Raw genomic sequence first — 17,046 nt, forward strand, 5'->3', positions numbered from 1 at the left:
AAAATAGACAACAGAAATAAGGAAAATTCTAATAAAATGTTTTCAAATTGAGCACTGATAGATTGTTCGACTAGAGTTATAGGGATATAAATCATAGAGTGAATGTTATCAATCACTATGGTTGAGAATGGCTATTTCAACAGTATGATCATTATGAGTGAAGATGCATTTTTGTCCAAGTAATGAATGAGGGTCTGTAAAAACAAAATATACAGTTCAACAACACCACCATACATTCAATTCAGCCCATTTATATCAAAGAGGGCAGGTAAATTATAAAATCAAGCACCTCTTTAAACAAGAAAACCTATATTATACATTATAACCTTCATCAAATATATGATCTAAAACGATGGTGACCCTAACAAACTGTCCGACTGTTTAAACCTCATTCTCAATGTAAATGAATTGCTTATGAGCAATTACATTTCAATGGAAGCATCCATTGAGAGGATTTTCTTGCGTAATTGTGTGTTAGTGGATGTGACAGTAACTGCTGGAGAACAAAAATGCGATATACAGTTTGCACGTCGACATTTTTTAATTTAGATTTATTTATTCCAGTAACACAGCAGTATTACACAGTAATAAGCATTTCATAATCAGATTAAACCCAATTCATCTGGATCAACAGGAGTGCTGAGGTACTGAGGTGCAGCCTAAATACAGTAACAAATCAGATGCTGTATCTCTGATTCAATGCATCCATACCAGGATCTTTGCATAAGTAATGAACCCTCGAGAAAGGACAATCAAGAAGCCGAAAAAATTGCTAAAAAAGTGCTTGATTTGTTGTTTGAATTTTCACTTCATTGTAGTACATGAGTGAATTTCCAGTGAATTAAAGTGGACAGTGAGAAGACCGAAAACATCATTATAAATCAGATCTGTAAACTTTTAACATGTACAGTACGAAGAAGAGACATTATCGGAAACTTTAACTACTTGGAGACCATCAGAAGAGATGTCTGTAAACATGCCCGACCCATGAGTACTCAGGTGTCGTAAGGACTCAGTGCTCCTGAGTCGGATCCATAGATTGTATTACCCAATTCATTTATGTCTACAGCTGCTTTGGATGAAAACATAACGTCCTTGGCTGAGGTATTAAAGAAAAAAAATTCTTTGCAATAATTATTTTACCTTGTGATCTAGACTGTGACCAATCAAGTATTTTTTAACAGTTTAAATAAAGGCGGATAAACAACTCATAAAAGTTAGTCTTCCACTTAACAGCAACCAGATCATTAATCTTTGATGCAACACTATCGTTCTCTTCAATGTTTGTACCTTTTATACAGAACATAAAACTTTCCCGCCTGCAAAAGGCTGTTAGAAAGGAGCTGGTTTTACCGTTTAGGGCCTTAAGTAATAAAAACTGATCATATATGTGTATATTAATAATAATCATACGATTTCAAAGAGGGGGAATACAGTATTGTATATTACAGCACAATGGAACAGAATTGATTCACACCAGCACATTAAGGAGGGAGGCTGGTCATGCACATCATACTTGAGTCAACAGCAAGCTGCAACGTCAGGTAGCAGCTCACACCATGCCACTTTCACCCCGCACACAACAGTCACATTTCAACAAACAAGATAAAAAAATAAAAGATAAAAATGGAGCAACGCCCTTGAGCCCGGGTCCCTCTCCATCGTGTTCATTTCTTCTGGCAGAAGGTTTCGTACTTGCTACAGGCCTTCTGCATGTCTGTTAAGAAACCTGGCACCCCGCTCTGTTTAACACAAACACACAAAGAGAGTATCCGTCAGTGAGCGTCATGAGAGCAAGTGCCAAGAAGACCCACCCAGGAGGAGCAACGAAGTGAGGAGCTGATTGACATCGCCCTGCCACACATCTGTTAACAATAACGCTGGAACAAGCATGAAGCAGGCGGAGCGATGGAGCTCTCTGAGGCCTGTGAGTGAACCCGTTTAACGCCAGCTTCAAAGATCTACTTGTGCAGGGAGACAACAGGCACATACACAATTGTTGACTGTGATGTGGTGGTTGGAAAATGAAGCTACTAAGCGCACATCATATCCTTAGGATATTTAGAACAAATCTTTCACTTTCACTCTCAAAGGGCAAAGTTCTCTCCATCAGAAAACTCTGTTCCTGACATGACTTGTTTGCAATCCTCACTTTTCTCTGCAAAACTAGGTAACAAACTGTGGTTACAGCGAAGGAGGGGGCTGACTGAGAGCTTGAGGACATAGCACGCCCACCCACTCCTACGATGCATACAGTTCTTTGTCATCTATTTTACACTAAATGGGATCATGATTTAAAAAATGAACATTATGCTGTTTTGGAGAAGACTTGAAACTCAAGGTTGAGACCATAAACTGAGGTTTTTAATCAAGTGTGAAGTAGAGTCATTTTCTTAAAGACCTTAATAGAACCAACCAGTAAAGTTTCCTCTGCTGGCACGTTCGTTTCATGCAATTCAGCACTGGCTTCACTTTCCGAACTCAGCGTCTATGTCGAATTTTTAAATCGTCTATCCAAACCCTGAGGGGACAGCTGACCCATTGAAGCAGGCTGGGCTTTTTTTTCGGAGGCGGGTCAATAGATGATTAGACGATGCAATGAGACTAATAATATGTATAAATTTATATATATATGATCAAAAGATGGCACTTTAAAACAATAGCTTTTTGAATTTGCCCCCCTGAGTGCAGCTAAGGAGACATAATCCTTACACAGCTATTTGAAATATACAAAATTCCTTTTGTTGAAAAATATTTCCAAATGAGGCTGGTTTACATAAAATAAACTATTTCCTTATACAGTCAATCATGGAAAATGTTACACAAGATATGTTCTGGGCCCCTATCTTTTCATCTCCTTTCATAATACGAGAATAAAACGACCTACAGACATGAAAGCTTGATTCAAACCAGGCATGTTAAGTTACACTTAATTTATCCCAGGGAGGAAATTCTCTGCATGTGATCCATCTGTAACTGCTCAGTGAGGCCAGTGCCCCCGGAGCTACTCAATCGTCTCTATACTTGCGTTGTCTTTTTTTTCTCTGAAGTGCATTGCAGTCAAATAGAAGCTGAAGTAAAAACTAACATGCACTGACTCACCTTAGCTGCCCAGTTCACCACCCAGTTAGGAATCATTCCGCCAGGGTTGTCGAAGTAATTCATGAAAACTGAAATAAAGCACATGGTCATTTATGTTAGGGCTGCAACCAATGATTGTTTTCAGAAATGCTTTTTATAATGTATTTATTTAAACAAACAAAGCTATGAAAAATGCCTGTCACATTTTTCCAGAAGGGGAAATTCATATTTCTTCAAATGTCTGAACAATGCACCCAAACACAAATCTGGGTGGTATATTTTAGCAATACGATGAACACATTGTGTCCTTTTTCAAATGTATTTATTTATTATAATAATTTCTTTTAAAATTAACAATTTCATGGAAAACAAACAGACTTTTCCATCTAACATGACTGAACCTACACGTTATTATTTAGACTGTTTCTGTATACATTTTCCCCATAATGGTAATGTACACTTATGCTGGAAAAATATCAAAATAATAAATGCAATGCTATTTTCATACATCCTGCCCAGTCTGACCCAAGCATTCACCAGAACCAGCTGTCTGACATTTTTGCTTCAACATCTGGGCGTTGACTTTTTAAGTTATTCCTTTGAAACTGGCTAACTGCAAATTAGCCAACGACAAGCTGGTGATGCAAATAGGAAATTCTCCGTAGAACAGATGTCTCATTTCCGCTCGACCACAAGATCGAATCCTCTGATGAATGCGGTCCCTGAATTGGGTCACAGGTGTTATATTCCCTCAACATGTGTCACCTTTAGTTCCGCTGCCCCCATCGCTCTCCAGTGCAAGGCTCTGCTTGTAGTCTTTGACCCGCAGCACGCCACTCTTTTCTGGACACGGCATCTCCGGAGAGCTTCTGGCCAGGATCACCCAGATCTTCCTGCCGTCCACTTCCAAGTCTCTCCTGTCTCTAATGTACACATACTGAGGTTTGGGTCTGTTAGGGAAGACACTGTGCTTTCGTCGAAAAAATACTTTCAACAGCAGCCTCCTCCTTTCAGCTTTGTAAACCATACTTGATGTTAACGGAGAGTAAATACATTTTATATCAACAGGATACGTCTCTGTTTGACATAAGAGCCGGGTATTTGACTTCCCAGTAGATGGCTGGCTGTCCATCAAAGTCTTTCTCATAGAGTTCTGAATAAAAAAAAAGACACATTTAGACAAATCAGCTGCAGGACAATGGACACATCCGATCCTGTGAAGTGACACAAACTAATCGATCAGTGGTTCTACCTAAGTCTCTACATATAATTTATAAAGGAAAGAAATTAAAACAAGACTCCGCCAAAAAACATCCTACAGTGGAAGCCACTTCTACAAATGTTATTTCTGAAACTATAACTACTGTAAGTGATTCACACTTGACTTTAGTTTCTATCCCACAGGGTCACTACATGACTACTTAACTACTACTAGCGTAATGTATGTTACCTTGTTACTGCGGAGGTGCATGAAGAAAAGGAACACAAATAAAAAATGCTGCTTTTTTGTCAAACTGGAGTGATAAATCCAAGCCTATATACCGGACATCATTTCATGACATGAAGAAGAAAAGGCTTCGACAACAAAAGGCTACTGAATGTGAGGAGGAATGTGAGCAACTACATTGGTTAAATTGATAGTTCACCAAAGAATGAAAATTCACTCATTCACCACTATGTCGATGGAGGGGTGGTATGCTCTCGCCCATAGGGCAGTAAAGTCCGCCACATGGTTCTGCAACTGCGACTTTTCCCGCAGTTGTGTTGATGGACTCATTCTAATTTATGGTTCTACAAGGGTTGCGCGTGTTGCAAAGTAATTCACCGCCAGAACACTGCGTGGAGTAACGTTTTTTGTCGAAGACGACCTTAGAGACGCCTTCTTTGTGTGTGGCAGTCGTCGTCGACTGTTTATTTACATCGCCGCTGCGGCTCCTCATAGCCCTTTTCTGGCGGACAAATTTGTCCCTGATCTTCCTCCACAGCTTCGTACACTCATTGACCTGCAAACTGATGTTAGCCAAGATCTCCTTCAAGGAATTGCAGGCCATCTGCGCGTCCTTGTATTCCATAAATGATGGGTTATACAAGTGGTCATACTTTCAGATCACTTCTGCCAAACGCTCTTCTATTCGGTAGACTAGTGGCAGAAACTTGGACTATGGGCAAAAAAGGTCTCTGGTTCGTCTCTGGTTTGACTCCACGGAGAAACAACAAAAAGACGAACCTGGATTGATCTGTCCAAAAACCCAAGAGGATTCTCCCTACCCTGTCTAGTGCCCCTGAGCAAGGCACCTTACTCCCCCAACATCTGCTCCCCGGGCGCGGTACATGGTCGCTCACTGCTCTGTGTGTCCTGCACCAGATGGGTCAAAAGCAGAGGTTACATTTCCCTACCTGCATGAGTGTGCCTGTGCATGTCTGTGCATGTGTTTGGGACTAATAAATGCATCCTAATCTTAATCTTAATATTTGTTCTTCTAAATCTTCCTTGGTTTCTGCCGGTATTATGGGGCATAAAACCGGAAATGTGACTCTGGAAAGGATGTAGTTAGCGGACCAATCACAGCCTTGCGGGCTGCGTGAGGCTTGCGTATAGTTACAAAAATTTGGCGACGCACGCAAGAAGGGGTACGCAAGCACGCAAGGGACTCTTGCGCTTGCGTGTCCCTGCGTGTCTCTGAAAACGCAGAAGCATGCGCCGGCCTTAACTGCAGCTATGCAACAAAGCTAATGGAAGTAGAGATGCTAACAGAAGTAGCGATGTTACCGTGCAGGGGCTCCAGAGGAGGATATCAGAGAACATTTAGGTTAAAAACATGGTGAAAATGATGCTGTTTCAAGTGGAATGTGAATGTGGGGCCTTACGGACACTTGGATGACACCACCCGAGCAGTATCGAGGTATTTTCAGTTTTTTTTTCTGTTGATCTTTTAAGTTTGAAGAAGTTGTCGCCAGTTACCTCAATTCTATTGGATTTGGCTGCAGCACTGTTTACCCCTGAAGCTCCAGTAGTGCTTTGTGGACTCAAACACTTCCGCCACCCCACCGTCGGCATAGTGATGAGCAGATAATGAGTGAATTTCAATTTGTTGGTGAACTATCCCTTTAAGCAGCTGTGGAGACTAATGGGAAATTTTGATAAATAAAGATGATTTCGGTAGGGGAAACATGAACGAAAGCTGTTTTTGATGGAAGTACAATGATTGCCTGAGCCTCGCCTTACTCTTTCAAATGTCATTATATTTTACCTTTCACATATCCATCCCAATGTTTCCGGTAGGACAAGTCCATGTAGACGTCGGCACACAGCTCTGGGGTGCAGCCGCTGAGTACGCCGAAGACTTTGTACTCATAAAGTCCCGTTACCTGAAAACAGCACATGACAGTTCTCCTCAGGCTCCACAACACAACCCCACAGTATGTAACTAATCCCAGAGCACACGACTCTGATTAGAGCCGCTCGCCGTTACACCCTGTCTCACTCTCCACTGAGGAAATGTGTTGGATTCGACTCTGAAGTTCCAACACAGTGAACTCCCTTAAGTGCAATAAACAAACGGAACATGGAGTCAGATTTGTGCAGGTTCTTGAATAGATGGGAAAGTCAAACCAGCTCCATTCCCAAAAACATCAAATCAAAGGTCGCTTCACTTTGCCTCAGCTGAGGACAGCACATCGATACCTCTAACCAAAGGGGTTTTTAAAATGGAATAATTGATAATGAAGATTGTCTGTGTCTTATCACTTAATTGCAATGTTTTAAGTTGAATATGAAAAATCGTATTTGGACGATGTCAAAAACATATTCCAGTGTGTGCAGAATGGAATGAAATTGAACAATTTAATGATTTAATTGTTGACGGAGCTTTATATAAAATATCAGCTAGGACAGTTTTTGCATATTACAATAAACTGAAGGTGCCAATAGGTGTTTCAAAATACACAAAACACATTTGTATACCTTTTATTTGCTACTTTTTCAATGAAAGAATCTGATGCACTGGATAGAGCCTTTGCATTATTCATCGCGCAAGTGATTCTCAAAACAACTTTTTATCTTTTATTTTAGAATATACGACGAGATGGTGAATATCCCTTGTATTTTCAAATGATTTCTGCACAATTTAATTTACGAACTACAGTACCAGTGGATGTTAGCAGGTTTTAGCAGCTGCCAGCAGATGTTTGGGAGATAACTTCAGTCATGCACCTTAGTGTCATCAAGTGTTTTGGCCTTGTAGGAAATGATACAGGCTGAACTTGAGGGTACCCGGAGGCTAAAGGTAAATTTGACCATGAAAACCATGTGACCATCTGAGTAGATCAGACATCGTTAACTCTGTAGGATTCGATTCAACGTTAGACTTTTATTTAAGTTCAGTTTAAGATGCTGGACTTGTGAGGTGTATGCCGAATTAAACCCTGGAGTGCATCCTTTCATAAACGTCTTTAGCAAAGTTTGAGCAGATGTGCATATCTGCAAATAAAATTGAAATATATAAAAAAGCAGTTTTATATTGACAGGTTTCTGAATGGAGTTTTGTGGAGCCGGTAGAGCCGGTTTGTGACTCAAGGAAAAATACATTCCAGACTCTCGCTCCATTTCCTGGTATTTCCCTCTCCCACCGCTAGGACACCACTGCTGAGGCGCATTATGAACGCTGTCGTCGGTGAATTATGATAAAAAGGTACCAAGGTGACGTCACTTAGGTAAAATATAGTGACAGTAGACACGCAGCGGGCCGACATTCATTCATTCGCGGAGTCAGAGGGTGGGAGGGTGTCCTGCCGTGAGGACCTGGATGTGGTGCGGGGTTCTGGGGGTTCCGGACCTGGTCGTGGAGGCGGTGGATCTTCACTCCCATGGTCTCGGTGAAGAGCTCCCATCCTCCCGCCAGCTGCGGCTCGTCCAGCTCCAGCCAAGCTCTCTGGAAGTCCTCATCGGTGAAGCGCTGCGACATGACGGCGGACTGCTCCTGCACCAACACACACAACACCACACGACACAACACACACACAAACACGCGCAAACGACACACAGCTGTCAGCGGCTCAGACACCGGGCTTCCACTCACTACTTTCACAATAAGAGAGTTCAAATCAAATCAAATCAAAGTTTATTGTCACATGCACCAGTGATAACGTATAACATTGTGCATATAACATAGTCAAATGAAGCAGCAGTTTACAGTGTGAAGGAGTGGGGAATATTAAATTAAATAATATGAATATATGTATAACTTATAACAGTCAAATGAAGCAGCAGTTTACAGGGTGAAGAAGTGGGGAATATTAAATAAAATAAAATGAATATATGTGAAGCAAGTGTATTTGTATGAGTGGGGGAGCAGAATGTACATGGTGACAGTGTTGATTGTTCAGAAGCCATGCGGCCTGGGGGAAGAAGCTGTTTTTGCATACGCGCGTGGTGCTGTTGCCTCACAGGTGGGAGGTGCACACTTTATGTGCGCCTCCTTCTGTGTGAACAACATTTAATCAAGATAAATAATTCCTTCCAGTAGATATCGATGATTATCAAGATAAGTGTCACTTTATTATTTATTTTACAGTCTGATTTTCTTTAAGAGCAGACCATTAGAAAGATTTTAAAAAAGTGAAAGTACATTTTAAATTGTACACAACTCCAACTTGCATTCACTTGACAATAAATGTATTGTTATTCATCAATGAATCATACTTTATGTTTATGCATGTGTGTGTGTGTGTGTGTGTGTGTGTGTGTGTGTGTGTGTGTGTGTTTGGAAACTAACTCAAATTAACAGCATTATAACAAAAGTATACATATATAATACATTTATATGTCCATGTGATTGAATACCATTGTTACATGTTACATATAAATTACTCAAATGCTGTACTCACAGTCAAATTAATCAATCCAAAGCAACATTCTAATAATATGTAGTGTTTTTTATAGCATAACGTTTATATATCAACACTGACATGAGCCAAGTGTTTTCTTTTATTTTGTTGTATTCAAAGTACACTTTGCTTTAATTTGACAGAAGTGCCATTTTCAATGAAGATTTTTGTTGTATTCACTGTACATAAAAGTTGGTTTAAAGTGTTGAATTTAATGAGAATGTTTTTTACTGATGAAAAAATAACAGTGTAGCTACTCTCCTTTGCAGGTATCGTTTTAAATCATTGATGTAATGAATTGATGAAAAAAGATGTCAAGCTCCATTCGCTAATCAATATTATAAATAGTAACGGAATAATAGGAAATTTGTCCTTCAAAATAAATACAGCCAGTGAGCTGGGAGTCATTGCAAATTAATCTAAGATCATCGTTCCCTTTTATTTTGAAAAACGCGACCAGAACAGGTCTTTTTCTCTCGTCTGCCGGAGCTTCACAGTCATGGATACTTGACACAGCAGCTCTGACTGAGGATGGTACAGTCCGACCCTCAGCCACTCAACCTGAGGACGTCTCTCATGAACGGACGCCTGAGAGGGACGAGAAGAGAACATTGGTTTTCGACTTCAGAGAAGAGAAGAAAGTTTGTGCTTAGAAGAATAAAGTGAATATTTGATGCTGGACAAGTTTCAGTGAAGCAAAGGAGCATGGACACGGACAGCTGCTGCTCGGAGGTAACAACTAACTGTTCTTCTCTCTGCACAGCTCAGAGCAAACATGTCATGTTCGTTCACTGGGAATTATTGTTATTATTATAAGCTCCATAAAGTACTGTTATTTGTGCAAAGCTTACTTGTATTGGCTTTATAACCACATATTGAACCATTGAATGTTTTATCTAAAGATCCAGAGTTCTACAGACCTCATCCTCTCCTGATGCTGATTCTTCTTCATTCTCACTTTAATTTTTTCTCAGTTAATTTCTTCAGTCTGTCCTTGTGCCTTCGATCGAATTAATTACCACACTGTTCTTGTTTTCATTTATCATTTAAAAAAGAAGATATTTGGTAAAAGAAAACAAAACATTGCTTTGGGGATTTTCACAATTGTCTGACTTTTTACAAATGAAATCACGTATCGATTAATTGAGAAATAAATTGACAGGTGAACCAATAATAGAAATGATAAATTTCATCCACAAAGTGATGTAATGATAATTATAAATAAAAGGAAAGTAAAGTTACATAAAAACTAACATCAGATGAGTTAAACTTACTTCTGCAAATTTAACGCTTTTTGTTTCCAACTAACAGACAGAAAACAACTGTTCTTCAGTGGATGTCAAAAGAAAACAAGCTTATTTATAAAATAATAATCTCAGCATCTTTACACATTTTCAGTAAAGACTTGTCAAAGTACAAAAGGACCCTCATCACATTTTGGTCCTGCAAGCACTTCAAGCACTTTTACCGTTTTTTGGTTTCATGATTAGAAATTAAAGATAAAGATGTTTGGAGCTGAAAACAGAAAACAGATAAAGTTAAAGTTTCTAAATGTCTTTGAAGTTTTTTTTTCTTGGCTCAAAAGCCCACATGTTGTGTCAAAGCAGGAAAGACAACCATCTTTAATGACTTTTTATACTTTTTACCTCATCTGCTATCTAAAAATGTCATTCTACTTTTTATATATATATATCTACTTTTATATATATATATATATTCTACTTTTTTATATATATATATATATATATATATAAATATATATATATATCACCATACTTAAAACCATGTTTGGAGTTTTCGAAGCTTCATCGATATTTCTTACATCTTGTTTTCAGTGATAGATTTGTGATTTGCCACTTTTTCAACTTTTTGCCTTTTGAAACTTGTTTTCCTTTCAAGTGATCACATGTCATTGTCCCAGTGTTGTCGCTGGTAACATCAGCTCAGAACTGTGATGCGCAAAACTATCACTAAAAGTCTGAGAACACCTATTAATCATTCATGTTAATGCCGAATGAACAATGTTGATTTGTTTTTCTGCAGTGATGCATATAAAATACAGAAAATAAGCTAAAACGCACCATTCAAAATTTGGACGCTGGTTACCATGGCTATTGTCGAAGCTTTGATTTGAATGACATCGAATGACTTTGTCAGTCTTCATAAACATTAATGGACAATGTGAACACTCAGGAAGATACGTGGAGAATTTAATGGCTCTATCTCCGATAATCTAAAAATATATAATTTATAAATAAAATTGACCAAACAAAAGGCAAAAAGCTTCTCCACACAGTCAGGATACAATTCTGATTGAGAAATAGTAAAAAAAACGTAACTTTAAAACAATAAAAAATATAAATATACTGCCAACTAAAGCCAATTAAATTCCCATCATCTCCCCAATCACCCTCCAAAGTACAGAGGATTGGGAGCATGAGTCATGCGTGACACATTTCACCATTTGAAATCTCATCTTTTAACACATGAAGATGAACAAACCCGTGTTTTAAAGCCCTGACATTGATGGAAAGTCCAACTGAAACCGCACTTCCCCTTTATTGTCACTCAGCATCTGAATCCCAGCTTTCAATGCACCACACCGGGGGGGGGGTTGTAAAGAACGAGTGCTTGTGAAATTGCTGGTGATTTCGAAGCTCCTCGCATTTCACGGAGCAGTTTGTAATGTCATATCCTGCGTTCTCCAGGGAATGTCTCAGCTCGTGCTGGGCCGAGCGGTCCTGCGTCATTCGGACAACTCCTCTCGCCTGGGTCAGGAGGCGGCTGCGCGGGGAGGGTACAAGGGTTTATTAAAGCAGCATGTGGCGGTCAGGCAGAGGTGGTTAATTGTGAAATGTTGGGGTTGAATTCCACGAAAAGGATCTGTGAGGTCTTTGTTTTCCCTTCTCAAAACGCTGCGTCCAGCGTTGAGCAACAAGTTTGACTCCCTCTAACGAAAGGTTTCTCTCTCCTCACAGACGGGGAGACCCTAGCGAGGACAAAGGGTACAAGGGCGACGCTGAGGAACCATCTGTGGTTGGTTGAACAAGAGGCTGCAGAGTCCTGCGATGCCTGAGGAGGCTCATAAAGACGCCATGAAAACCCCTGTGACCCCAGAGAAGCCCAGCATCCACGAGCACCCTATGGTGACCACAGTAAACATCCCGCGGCTCAATGAAATCCAGCTGACTGCAGCCACCGGCGGGGCGGAGCTGTCCTGCTATCGCTGCACCATCCCGTTCGGAGTGGTGGTGCTCATCGCGGGCATCGTGGTCACCGCTGTGGCCTACAGCTTCAACTCGCATGGATCCACCATCTCCTACTTTGGCCTGGTGCTCCTCTCGGCCGGAGTGGTGCTGTTAGCGTCCAGCGCCGTCTGCTGGAGGGTGAGACTGGAGAGGAAGAAGGAGAGGCGGCGGGAGAGCCAGACCGCCCTGGTCACCAACCAGAGGAGTATTTTTTCCTGAAGCCAGATTTCCAGAGTGTGTAAAGGCCGGAGAACTCAACCGTCTGCAGATGTTGTCCAGCACGCACTGCATTTCCAATCTGTAAACGCTTCGAGCGCCGACTCTCAAGGCCCAGAACTTAGAGCTTTGAAGGGATTTATTTGTCAGACAGACGTTGAGCATCTGGCGAGCTGGGAATGCAGCCAGAAGGAATGTATCACAATTAAGATGAATTACCACTGTGCGAAGCGATGTAGAGGAAGTCTCCCATTAATCTGCCATTGGATGTGGCGGCTTTGATTGTAATGGGACAGATTGTGATTTGAAGAGTCCGAGAAGGGAGAGGGAAAAATCCAGAACAATGAATCATGCCTAATTTTCTACACTTCAACTTGCACATATCTGTTTATAACGTCTCATTGTTCATCTTATACGGAATGATTGGGAATTGCCTGTTATGGAAGAATGGTACTTGATTTTCTTAAAAGTCGGCCAATATATTCTCTATCTAACCTTAAATATGTATTCACTTAAAGCACTTTGATTCCTCATAATCATCATATTCAGTATTAGACAACATCTTACGTAAAAAATATAAGTAGTGTGGCTTATAATGGCTTAATATGGTGAATTTTTTTATTGTGTTGAGGCAATGGTCTCATTGTCCGCAGTGAAACTTCCATGATGTAAAAAAGATATAACATGTAACACATGTTCTGTTCTGATGTAATCGCCTGCTTGTATTTACTGTTAACAGGACGTCATGAGGTTTAATAAACTCATTAACACTCAAACATGTGAAAGTGTGCAGAACGATTGTGAAAGTTTATATGAGGGAAACTTTATTTTTAAGGGTGAAGCCCAGTTCAAGCTTCTCTATTTTCAACCCAACAAGTTTCGCAAATTCGCAGTGAAAAGCCCCTGATCGGCACGGAAACGGCAGTCGTTGATCGCTAAGTGAACTCTTGAACAAAGCGATAAGAGGGGACACGTCCCTGACAAGTCTCAGACTCTTTCCATGCTGCTGGAACTCTAGTCAGAATCTGCAACAATGCTGGCCAACTCCAGCCAATCAGAGCGCGGGACAGGGTGTGTGGGTGTGCCTGGGTCTGCAAACACAAATATACTGACTCCGCCTCAACCGAACGTGGGTGAAATATCTTGCAGTTAAATAAATAGGTGGGTCCTGACAAATTGTCGCCAAATATTTGGCGGTGTAACCTGAAGCTCTTCTTCCTCCACAAAAATCTGTGACTCGCCTCCGACTCGTGTGAGACTTGGCTACGAGAAGACGAGAATTGACCAGTGAGAGGAGATGGGAGAGAGCACTGGAGACAAGGAATCCACCGAGATATAAATCATTGGGTGATAACATTTGGTTACATTTCTGAACAATAGAGGCATCAGGCCTGATTGATCCTGACAAACCGTACGTTGTCATCTTGTGTTGTCACCTACAGGCGATCGGCCACAGCAACCTACTCCTCTGTTCTCTCACCAACAACATCTTTCCTACTTCTTTTCTGGTCGTCTTCCACCGGGAAACACTGTACACAAGACAAAGAAGCACTCCTTGCACCTGATGCTCAATCTGCAGAGAAGTTAACTGACCCTTCATGCCTGTTTTCAGTCTGTCCCCTTCTAAAAGTCACAGACATTGTAGTCAGAGAGTCTTATTTATATATTTCCTTTTTCCAGGATTTAAATTCTCAGTGGGAAAAAAGGAGCTGAACTCTCCTGTTTGACCCTGTTAAGTTTAAAATAGCCCGGACGTGGAAGTATATTTTTAGGCAGCATTTGCATTGCTATGCGTCCGTGTGACACCAGACACTACAACTAAATGGTTTCCTTGCGTCAGAGGAGAACCTACAACACACTTTGTCACTTATGGGAGATCACCACCACACACGCAGTCGGCTATAGACTGGTGCCGTGTGGACTCTGAGGAGCAGGTCCGCCACACATTTACGAGACACACGACACGGTGAGGCGTCACCTCCACTTGTCAGGTTAGAGGGAGGTAGACTGAAGCTGGAAAAAACGGGTGACTTGATATGAAGTTTGACAGGTGCTCCCCGCCAGTGTCTTTAGGCTCTTTACCCACGGCTGGCATCTCATGCACTGAGTGTGTGCGTCACTTTATGTGCGTCATGTGGTCTCACCTCACTCAGAGCCACGCTGACGGGTCAGCCAACTGATAAACAGCAAAAAACTCAGGTCATTTAAGTGGAATTAGTTGAGAAAAGACATGAGGAAATCAAGGAAGGAAGGCAGCAAGAAGTGGAAAAAGTGGGGAAAATGGAGGGGAAGAAGAAAAAGGAGAGCTGAAGGAGCTGAAGGAGCTGAGATTGAAAAAAGGGGAGAAATAAAACAAGGGAGAGAGGAAGGAAGGAAGAGCGTCCATAGTAAGGAAGCACACGGAGAAGGAGAAAGACAAAGAGGAGGGAAGGAGGAAAAGAACGGTGGCAAGAAGAAAAATGGAAGAATAAACGGGAAGAAAGAAGGAAAGATGGGGATAGAGAGATTTAAAAAGATTGTTAGAAAGAAGTAAAGACTTGACTGGAAGGAATCAAGCAAAATAATAGAAGGGAAATGACTAATGAAAGGATTAAATCTAAACCTCTACCACATGCTTTCTAACTTCAGATTGAAATGGATTAAAAGTGAATTTCCCATTGAAATACAGTGGATTAACAGCTTCTAGAATGGAATTACTGCAGCGCGTGATTATGATAAATACAATAAGTACAGTTCCTCTTTCTAGTCTTGAACAAAACACTGAACAAACTTTCCTCTGAAATTCCAGACTTCCACACAACTGACTGCACTCGGTTAAAATCCAACACAATTAAACCTAATGAGTTCAGCATCACAGGGATCCTGTTCACTTCACTTCGGTCTAATAAAACAGCTGCAGACGTAGCGTGAACACACTGAGACAGACGTGACCCGACAGCTCGCTGACCAGCTGACTGGACCGAGCTGACATTTGGTTTATTTTCTAGAACAACCTGGACCGCAGAGAAGCCAGATGTTTGTAGAGGCTTGTTTTATTTTAACCCGAATCAGCTCGACTGGATGTTGACATTATTCTTTTTTTGCTCTGTTGCTGGACATAGAACAAATATTATGTGGATAAGATCTGTTCCAAAAACAGAGAAAGAAGTTTTTTGGGTGTCGGGAGACTAAGATGACGTATCAAAACTAAACTTGAGAGATTTCATGGAACTATTTTCATTAGATTTCATTGTTCCTTGTGTTTCATTTTTGGCTCGTACCTCACAAAAGTCGTATTTTTGTTGGATATTTCTTCAGTTTTCAGTTATGTTGTTTTTGCAATTCTCAGAGGCTCGTGAGGCCTCTCTCAGACGGCCAAAAAAAACACAATTTAGGCTGCTTTCACACCTTGTTTGGTCTTCACCTTCAAACTTTTCAGTTCAGGCTGAAACAGAGTATCAGGTGTGAAAAGTGCTTCGGACTACGGTCTAGGTGAACAGACCAAAACCTAGAGAGGGGATCTCGGCCTGGTTAAGATTAAACCATGGAGTGTGTGTGAACGTTTCTGTCATGTTCAGACTTTCTGACCAATTTCAGGAAGTGGAGACATCATTAAATAATAGAAGAAGAAAAAGAAGAGGAAGTGGTTCACAGGATTGCTTGGAAGACCTGTCCAACTGACCACATACCAACATCAAACACACGCCCTTCTACAAACCAATCAATTTCAAGTACAGGTAGCTGTAGCCCACGTAGGTGACAACAGGACGCACGTCGTACAAAATTCCTAAGAGCGCTCCCTAAATTCTAATGTGAAACCAAAACTAAAGAGATCAAATTTAAACAATATAACAAAGACTTGAGGCTTTCAGGAGTAAAATGCCTTAACACTGAGCCTAATGCTAACAACAGCATGCTAACAAGCCTACCAGGGCAAAGGACCAGAGGCCACATCCACACGAAAACTCGAGAATTTCTAATTTGGATAGAACCTCCACTCTCTGTAGTGAATTTTCAATTTTGGATGAACTATTGGTTTAAGTCATAATGCTGATGTGATATGGGTAAAAAATCTTCCTCCCTGTATAAAAACCGAATGGTAGTTAGTATTTTTTCATTTTAATTCTAATTAACAATCAACAGTCTATCAGCCAAAATTCAAAGGAAACGTGGACTTCTTGTTATAAGCAGGTGTAAACAGTTATTTTTTCCATTTGTGTGCATTCACCCTAATTCTTTGAGGACTACCTGGGGACTAAACTCCAGGGGTTACAGCCAATTTTGGTATAACGGAATTATAGGAAAAACAAAGACTCTCTTAAGACAGGCTCTGATAATATGTTAAAGATGTAAAAAGCATCAGTTCAACAAAGGCTTTCTTCAGTCTGGCGTCAGTCTGGGATCATGTGAAGACACTAGAGACTGTTTAAAACCACAGAACGACTACAGGAAGATCCCCACAATGCTTGGAACAACCTACGTGTCATATATCTTGTAAATCTGATGTGAATTAGTGCTGTTTTAAAGCCAAAGGGAGCTCATAGCAAATGCTGTGATTCCTTGTGTTTACTGCACCTTGAATGCTCCCTTTACATTGACTGACAATACCATTTGCACAGTACTGTGCAGTATATGA

General features: G+C 40.8%; 2 protein-coding genes across 2 annotated transcripts; one reads left to right on the forward strand and one right to left on the reverse strand.

Moving 5' to 3' along the window:
- Window positions 1–532: 532 nt before the first annotated feature.
- Window positions 533–11,076, reverse strand: pctp (phosphatidylcholine transfer protein). The gene is made up of 7 exons (XM_053443179.1): window positions 11,049–11,076; window positions 7,917–8,158; window positions 6,333–6,450; window positions 4,155–4,234; window positions 3,847–4,018; window positions 3,103–3,170; window positions 533–1,742 (listed from the first exon to the last, which is right to left on the reverse strand). The coding sequence occupies exons 1-7, from the start codon at window positions 11,074–11,076 to the stop codon at window positions 1,668–1,670; spliced, it is 783 nt and encodes a 260-aa protein (XP_053299154.1). The 3' UTR covers window positions 533–1,667.
- tmem100a (transmembrane protein 100a) lies at window positions 9,472–13,207 on the forward strand. Its single transcript, XM_053443220.1, has 2 exons — window positions 9,472–9,699; window positions 11,946–13,207. Exon 2 carries the CDS (start codon window positions 12,036–12,038, stop codon window positions 12,432–12,434), a length of 399 nt encoding a protein of 132 aa, XP_053299195.1. The 5' UTR covers window positions 9,472–9,699; window positions 11,946–12,035; the 3' UTR covers window positions 12,435–13,207.
- The last annotated feature ends 3,839 nt before the right edge of the window (window positions 13,208–17,046 follow it).

This window comes from Pleuronectes platessa, chromosome 16 (assembly GCF_947347685.1).
Source record: "Pleuronectes platessa chromosome 16, fPlePla1.1, whole genome shotgun sequence".
Taxonomy (NCBI): domain Eukaryota; kingdom Metazoa; phylum Chordata; class Actinopteri; order Pleuronectiformes; family Pleuronectidae; genus Pleuronectes; species Pleuronectes platessa.

Excerpts from the sequence above, each read along its gene's own strand:
- tmem100a (XM_053443220.1), top strand. The coding sequence starts at position 12,036 with ATGCCTGAGGAGGCTCATAAAGACGCCATGAAAACCCCTGTGACCCCA.
- pctp (XM_053443179.1), bottom strand. The coding sequence starts at position 11,076 with ATGGTAACCAGCGTCCAAATTTTGAATG. Across the intron at positions 6,451-7,916 it reads TCCACCGCCTCCACGACCAG|GTAACGGGACTTTATGAGTA; the intron begins GTCCGGAACCCC and ends TGCTGTTTTCAG. Across the intron at positions 4,235-6,332 it reads TTGGGATGGATATGTGAAAG|AACTCTATGAGAAAGACTTT; the intron begins GTAAAATATAAT and ends TTTTTTATTCAG.